The 8,888-nt window shown below is 34.6% G+C and overlaps 1 protein-coding gene across 1 annotated transcript in view; it reads left to right on the top strand.

Moving 5' to 3' along the window:
• Positions 1 to 1,385: 1,385 nt before the first annotated feature.
• frmpd4 (FERM and PDZ domain containing 4) overlaps positions 1,386 to 8,888 on the top strand; it is a 73,972-nt gene continuing 66,469 nt past the window's right edge. The window contains exon 1 of the mRNA XM_048194851.1: positions 1,386 to 1,604. Within this exon, the coding sequence (XP_048050808.1) occupies positions 1,522 to 1,604 (83 nt within the window). The 5' untranslated portion in view covers positions 1,386 to 1,521. The remainder of the gene's footprint in view (positions 1,605 to 8,888) is intronic.

The following is an 8,888-nucleotide window of genomic DNA, read 5'->3' as shown; positions in this document are numbered from 1 at the left end:
TTTTTATGTGATAATTTAAACTTTTTGTCATAATTTTTGTGACATAATTTTTATTTGTCATATTTATGGTTTTCCATGTCATAATATTGACTTTTTATGTCATAAATTTAACTTGTCATAATTTCACATTTTTATGTCATAATTTGTCATAATTTGAATATATAATACATATGATATTTCATGCCATACAATTGACTTATGTCATAAATTTAATGTCATAATTTAAACTTTTTGTCACAATTTCCAATTTTTGTCATAAATGTCATAATTTTGATTTATGTCATAGTTAGGACCATCATAAATTACATTTATGTAATCATTTCAACTTTTTATTACAAAAAAATATGCCAGAACACATCTAAATATTTTCTATTTAGTGAAAATAAACCTTGAGCATTTTGTTATGTAAACTGGTGAATGTTGCATGAGGATCTTTATTTGCTCAGCTGCTTGAGAGCTGTTCATATTCTTGCCTTATGTAATATCACTCCCAGAATGCCGATGTACTGCACGCGTTTAACTTCATAACTAATGGAAGACTTCATTTGCTTCACGCATGAGGAGCCGCAGCATAATCGTAATCTGAAGCCCTGCGGATGAAATCAGTGCAGCGGCCTGCGTCTTCTCACATCCACAGCACACGTTTCTTATTTCTTTAATACATGTGCATTTATTTTCTCTTCAGTTCATATATTACAGTATGCATTTTGTTTTATCGTAGAAGTTCCTTTCAGCTCTCGTGGCAGTGGCAGAACTGACTGAAAGGTCACATTATGCATATTTCATGCTTCATTACCGAATACATATGGATGGTGTGGTGGATTAAAACATTTAAATGAGCACATTTTGCTTACATAATCAACACATACTGTACAACCCCTCGTATATCTCTGTGTACAGACAACCACTGCACCTCAAAACAATGACATGATGAAGCAATGAGGCCAGTAAAGTGGTTTTACCACAGTGATCAGAGGGATTTTACCCCGTCCCTTGGTAAAATCACTTTATTGAACGTTGTTGTTTTTATCATATTGCTGTTGTTGCCATTTCCTAAAAGCAATAAGCCACTGAAAGCTGTGTCCACAAGAGCTAAAGTCACTGTAACGTGTCCTGGAGTGACTTATTGCTGTAACACAGCTCATCCTTTAACGGTCTGCAGAAGTATTTTTGTCGGTGTGTCGCTCTGATATTGAACCGCTGCTGTTCTGATGCACTCTCTGTCCTCTCTCTCCAGTCACAGACACAGCAGCTGAGCATCGATTCCTGTGGCTCGCTGATGCATTGGCCCGTAATGTGATGGTGTTTCATTATTGAGTCTCTCTCTCTCTCTCTCTCTCTCTCTCCGCCTCAGGGCTCGACCCACACACGCCCAGACCGGGGCAGACTCTGTGCAAGTAGTTAGTTGGTTGGTTTATCCAGGCCAGCTCAGATGTTGAGATTTTACCCGACTGCATTTTTCCGTAAGAAACAGGGACACGAGGAGCTGGTCACCGGAAGGATTTGCTAAAAGCATAAAGTATGCCAAAGGGACAGCAAAACAAGCCACTGTCCGCTGAAGACGCAGAGCCCAGTGAAGAACTCGATGTTTTCACAGTCATTCAGTAAGTTCAGTGATGTTCTTCTGCTTTACTGCATTGTGAATTTTACAATATTTCTTGCATTTTCTATGTGTGGCTTCTGAAATCAATAATAATCCAGATTTTACATTCAATCAAGGGGCGACTCAATGAAGTACGTACATAGAAACAACAAAAAAAGAACATTAATATCATGGTAACGCTTTACAATAAGGTTTCATTTGTTAACATTACTTCACGATACTTCAATTGCATTTATTAATCGACATTTACTATTACATTGTTTAGATCAAAAGTTAATGCACTTGAACGTTTTTATTAACCAACAAAAAGTTATTAAATGCTGTAAAGCTCATTGTTAGTTTAGGTAACACTTTATTTTACAGCGTCATTGTTACACATGTTACATGTAGTTACTGAAGTAATAACTATAAATTATGCATAATTACAGTAACCAAACCCTAAAATGTAATACATGTGGTTAATTATTATTACCCAGTACTTAAATGTATAAATACACTGTAACACAGACACCTTAAAATAAAGTGTAACCCTTTATTTTAAGGTGTCTGTGTTACATTTAAGTACTGAGTAATAATAATTACTTACTTTAGGGTTAAGATGAGGGTTTGTTTTGGGGTTAATTGCATGTAATTATGCATAATTTATAGTTATTACTACAGTAACTACATGTAACGTGTAACAATGACGCTGTAAAATAAAGTGTTACACTTTATTTAAGGTGTCTGTGTTACAGTGTAATTATACATTTAAGTACTGAGTAATAATAATTAAATACATGTACTTACTTTAGGGTTAGGATTATGATTTGGTTTAGGTTAATTGCATGTAATTATGCATAATTTATAGTTATTACTACAGTAACTACATGTAACATGTAACAATGACGCTGTAAAATAAAGTGTTACACTTTATTTAAGGTGTCTGTGTTACAGTGTAATTTAGTGTAAGTACTGAATAATAATAATTAAATACATGTACTTACTTTAGGGTTAGGATTATGATTTGGTTTAGGTTAATTGCATGTTATTATGCATAATTTATAGTTATTACTACAGTAACTACATGTAACATGTAACAATGACGCTGTAAAATAAAGTGTTACACTTTATTTAAGGTGTCCGTGTTACAGTGTAATTATACATTTAAGTACTGAGTAATAATAATTAAATACATGTACTTACTTTAGGGTTAGGATTATGATTTGGTTTAGGTTAATTGCATGTTATTATGCATAATTTATAGTTATTACTACAGTAACTACATGTAACGTGTAACAATGACGCTGTAAAAGCAAAGTGTAACCAAATGAGACTTTATTGTAAAGTGTTACCAATATTACCATGAACTGCAAAAATGATTGAGTAAATTTCGATGATTTCAGCCGATAATAAACTTGCAGCCAAAACCCATTGAGTTCAATGTTTATTCTCATTAATCAAAGCCATATTTGATCATCATCTGTTTTGCATTTTCTTTTCTCCTGTTGAGTTTTGTTGATGTTTTTTTTTTTTTTTGAAAAAGAGGGCATAACCAACACAACCATTGGCATCTGTCTGATTTGACTAGATTTAAAGATTTTGTGCCAAAATGCCGTAGAGTTTGATTTGATGCACAGTTTATGACATTGACAACAAAAGACATGTGAAGTCTATTTGTTTTGCTGCCAAAATAAAGTTTCTTTATTAGACATTGATGGTTCCATGAAGAACCTTTAACATCCATGGGTTGGGTTTTTTAAATGCTCTTCACACTAATAAAAAAGGGAAAAAAAGAAGAAAAATGTCTCTTTTAAGAACTGACCTCTGAAAGGTTCTTTGGGGAACCAAAAATGGTTGCATGATTATATGGTTAGCTGTTTTGTTTTGTTTATTTGCATAGTTTTTCCCTCAGAACAGACCTGAGATCCAGCCAGTGTTTTGATAGTCACCAGATTGAAAATTTTACACCTTTTTTTTGTTTGTTTTTTTTCTCATATTAATGTTAATATGTGTCATTTTGTCTGTCAAAATTCTTTCTCGTCTTATAACAGTTTAATATTACAGATTTCAGTTAGCTGAGAAACATTTTCTCTGTAACTTACGGAGCCCCTAAAGGGACATGCTGGTGGAAAAAATATGAGATATATTTCAATGCTTTTGTGTTCCCAGAGAAAGTTTGTGAACGCAAAGTTTCTCGGGAGAACGCAAACATTTGCGAGCGAATGCAAAAGCATTGACAAATTATTTTTCCACCCATTTCTTTTTTTTTTCATTCACCATGTCCCTTTAGGGGCTCCGTAGTAACTTACTCACTGCGAAGTTCTGCCTAAAAATGTTGCTACCTGCCGTGTTAGACAAGCTCTTGCTTTTTTCTAATGTAAGTCACTTATAATAGTGAGGAAACAAGTGGTGTTTTTCTCCATTTTTTTTCCCCAAATCTCAATTTAGACAAGTTTTGGATTAAGGTCACTCTTTAAAATAAAAAAAGGTTCAATGTGGGTCTATATAGAGCTCTAGAGTTCTTAATCTGTTTTAAGGAATTCTATGTAATGAGTCAAGAACTCTTAAATGTTTGCATAACCTAGTATTACGCAAACATTTATTTGTCCAATGATAAAGTATGTTTACAAGCTGTTTAATTCATAAAATTTAATTAAAAATTCATTTAAACGCATACTATATACAGTATGAAGCAGCTGAAGGTTCTGTATGGTGCACTTTCTTCTCCACTCTTCAACTAGAAGCTTAATGGGTTCCGTCAGGAGCTTCATATAATTGATCGTTTTATGGATTAGTTTAATTCATTTTGTTCTAATTCATTTTTCATTACATTTTATGAGTTAAACAGCTCGTAAACATACTTTATCACTAGAAAAAGATTCATTCAACATGACAGTATTATGCAAACATTTGGAAGTTTTAAGGTTCTTTAAAATTGAGTCAAGAGTTCTACAGAAGCTTTGTTTAGTTAACTTCCAAAGTAGAGATCTGCCCAAAACACTGAATATTTAACCTGACAGATATCTTTGTGTCTCTGCTATAGTTCAGTACTGTGATCTGTGTCGTTATATTTGGTGCAGACGAACGCCGGACGTTCTTTGACTGGAAAACCAGTGATTTAATGGACAGTTTGAGTGAACTGAACCTCTCCTCAGGTGTTCTGCATAAATCATTTCACTGACTGATAATGTAACCTGAGCATGAGAAATGTATGAGCTGCAACATAATGAAGTGCTTATGGTGTTTAAAAGCATCCCATAATGCACCTGCAAAAAAAAAAACATGCTTTTCCTCAGTGTTTTTGTTGTTTTCCAGCACAAATATCTAAACATTCTGAAATCAAGATACATTTACTGGAGAAGCGAAATGACTGAAGATATAAAAACACAAGCTTCAATTATCTGATAACCCCAAATGTGAACATCAGATGATTCAGTGTGTTTTCTGATGCTTTTGAACTCTAAACACTGAGCCGTCAATCAAGTTCAAAACTAACCTGAATCCCTGGAGAGATTTTCCCTCCATCCGTGTCTTCTACCGAAGTCTCTTTAGCACATCAAACAAATTCCATCAAGTGTTTGCTGAATTAAGCTGCGACGGATTTAGGACTCCAAGTTGGGAAATGAATGAAATCAGCAGCTTTTGGCTTTAGAGGAGAGTCCAGAAGCGGAACGCGTGACCTTATTATTCCCAAACGTTCCCATTTAACATCACATTTCAGCTCTATGTGGCTGTGTGTCTATGTTGGCTTATTGTGACCTACATATTGTGGCACGTTTTCTTAGTTTTTCACTACTTTTTTGGCTGCGTGTAAATAAACACGCATGATTCAGCGTTAAACTACAGCATGCCCCGTTTGACCCCCAGCTAATGTGATGATGTGCTGAAGTTCACAGCGAAGGCAGACGGACAGATGCTTTATTAATCCCGTGTTGTGAGAAGCTTCAGCGTCACACATAATCAGTACAGCGCTGCACATGCATTACAATATATTAATGATTAAACCATTAAAATACCAGCACAATATTTTATATATATATATTTTTTTTAATATTTTAAACATAACACTAAACTTGGTTAAGGTGATGAAATTATTTGGCAAAAATTACAGCTACTGCTGTTATTTTACTATGTGCAAAAAAAATCAATAAAGCAAACATCGATTACAACATAATCAGTTATTAATATTTCTCTCTTGTTTTTGTTCATAAATTCTTTGTATGACTGCCTGGATAAAAAATATGGCATTTTGACATTGACATAGTTTTTTTATGATCATTATCATCACTATTTGCCATTATGATATTGAGGATTTAGGGCCAGTTTGCCGCTTAATGGTCCTAAAAATAGGCAAGTTTAATTTTGGAGTGAAATATGACCTAGACATGTTCTTGACAGGTTTTATGAGTTATTTCCGTCATGAACAGATGCAGCTTTTAATGTTATGCATGTCATGCATTATTTCGTACACATAAATGCATGACATTTTTAACTGCATATGGTCAGAATATGGGATGTTTGTGTGTTTTTCTCATTGCTGTCAGATTCATTTAAGCTTGAGGTAGAGCTTGAATATATCTTATGTTGCTAAAATTGAAATCGCAGGATTTTACAGTATCCTGACTGGAGTGACACATGACTTATTATTGTTTACTTATTTAGTTAGTTTATTTATTCTCGCATTTACTTCAAAGACTGACAATTTTATTTCAATATTATAACTGAATGTATTTACTTATGCAGTTTTAGTTAAAGGCACGCTATGTAACTTTCGCCACTAGAGGTCGCTTATTCAAAACAAAGGCGTAGCTTGATGACGCCAATATTTCGTGGAATCATGGGAGGTGTTGTCTTCACGTCTAAGAATCCGATGGGACTCGGGCAGAAATCATATTCATAGATGAGCTAATGTATTATGTATGTAATGGTGTTGGAGCGATTGCTAATGAGAGACGAGTGCGACACACGTCTCGAGAGCAGGGAGCTTTTATTATGCCGCAGACGAGCGCTTCCGCTTCTTCCAGTCAAGCGTATGTGGGGTAAAGCAGCGCTGTTTATCATATTAGATACATTTGTGTGTTGAAAGTTGTTATTATGCTACTCTACATTCATTCTACCCTTCATTCAAATATCATTAAAGGGCTGGTTGATTATGATTTCTCTTTTTTAACTTTAGTTAGTGTGTAATGTTGCTGTTTGAGCATAAACAACATCTGCAAAGTTACGACACTCAAAGTTCAATGCAAAGGAGATATTTTCTTTTACAGAAATCACTTTTTAAGGACTACAATGAGCTTCTTCCCCGGTTAGTGACATCACAAACCCTAAAATTTACATAAACCCCGCCCCCGAGAACATGTAACAAAGGGGGCGGGGCCATGTTGGGCTGCTTTAGAGAAGAGGAAGAGTTGTTGTAGTAGAGTGTTGTTGTCATGCCGTCATTTTACGCCGGACTGCTTCACAAACGAGGGTCAATTCAACACAAAAGATGAACATGACGGCACATGCTAGTGGATGAGTTGAATCAACTCCACAGCAACTACATCAATTTATCCACTAACCATTCAGAAACGTCTAAAAGTTGTAACTTCTTCCTGAGTCTCTCCATCAGTGTCGACTCCGGTTTGAACAATGTAAGGCTGAACACTTTCGTCATTTTGGCTGCGTGAGATTCTCCAGCTTTGTTGTTGTTGAGCTGTTAAAGCTCCGCCCTCTTCTGGAAAGTGGAGCTCATTTGCATTTAAAGGGACACACACAAAAACGGCGTGTTTTTGCTCACACCCAAAGAGGGGCAAATTTGACAAGCTATAATAAATGATCTGTGGGGGATTTTGAGCTGAAACTTCACACACACATTCTGGAGACACCATATTACATCTTGTGAAAGAGGCATTATAGGTCCCCTTTAAAGATTTTGTAGTCATATTGTGTAGTTGTGCTTGGAGTCTTTATTTGTGATGAGGCAATGAAACATGACAAATTGTGCGACATCATTTTTGGAAAATTAGGAAATATGAACACATAGCTGTAGTTTATATTATTTTTTTGCCAAATAATTTTGTCAGACACCTTATTTACTCATGAGTTCTGCAAGTGGAAACAAAGCTTTCCCCCTTTGCATTCTTTGAATACTTTGCCAAACCCACATTGTAATTTTAATATTCAGCTGTTGCTTTGTGGGTTATTATGTAATGTTTCCTCAGTGACTTCTGACCCAATTTTTATTCCATCTAAAACTTTGATTCACATTTAGATTATTAACGAAGCTGTTTGATATTCCACAGGGCGACTCATAGTGACATGCGTTTCCACAGAGAGAAAGACGACCTTTTTCATGGTCTTCAGTACAGTCTCTTTCCAATTTGTTTAATGGTTTGCTGAATACGATTATGCAAGAAAAAAAATAAGATTTAGTATAAGATGCACATTTTAAATGCAACAAAAACTCTTTCTGTTGGGTTTAGTGAATACAGAGAGTCAAGCATTTTCCCAAAAATAGACTCATTTATTAAAAACACAGAGAAACTGATTTACTGTCACTGTTAAAGTATAGTGTTGTAAATGTATATTATTATTTTATTTTTTTTAAATAATATATTTTTGGGCCATTCTACAGAACTAGTGCAAACTGCTGTTCCACAAGCAAAAAACACATTTAAGAAGCATTTAAGTATTCAAATTTTAGATGTTTACTGAGATCCTTCTATTATCTGTTGAATCCCACAATAATATTTAAAATATCAGTAAGATTAATATATATAAAATCATCATTTATTGGGTACTTTCAATTGGGAGGAGTCCGTCCTGAACCCTGACCCCTACATTCAACTTGTGAAAATGATATTGACATAATTTTTGCAATTTGTTCCATTGTTGTAAAAAAAAAAAAAAAAAAAAGAGAAAAAAGTTGAAAAAAATATTTATTTTATATTTTACTTTTAAATATGAAACATGTAAAATAATGTGTCCCTCATGTTCACGTCACTACAGGAACAGTGTGTGTTTGAGTCATTGAGGCAATATTCCTGTGTTCCTCCTCTCACAGCCTCTCTTTCACAGCAGATCATCATCATTCTGAGTTAAATGTGTTCAGAAATCTGAAAATCTGTGTGGAGCTTTAAGGAACGTCACTAACAAACACCTTTTTCTGCAATTAAGCAAACTTTTTTGGGTTTTATTCCATTAAATTTAGTGTTCATGTGTGTAAAACTGTTCAGAGCTGTGTTAGATAACCATGTGCTGATCATCATCTTTGAGCGGCTCAAAAGTGTCTGAAATTGTCACTACCGAAACATGTGGTGAAGTT

This window comes from Megalobrama amblycephala, linkage group LG6 (assembly GCF_018812025.1).
Source record: "Megalobrama amblycephala isolate DHTTF-2021 linkage group LG6, ASM1881202v1, whole genome shotgun sequence".
In the NCBI taxonomy this organism is placed as follows: Eukaryota; Metazoa; Chordata; class Actinopteri; order Cypriniformes; family Xenocyprididae; genus Megalobrama; species Megalobrama amblycephala.
The sequence above is the reverse complement of the archived record's forward strand: the minus strand, read 5'-3'. Positions and strand labels throughout refer to the sequence as shown.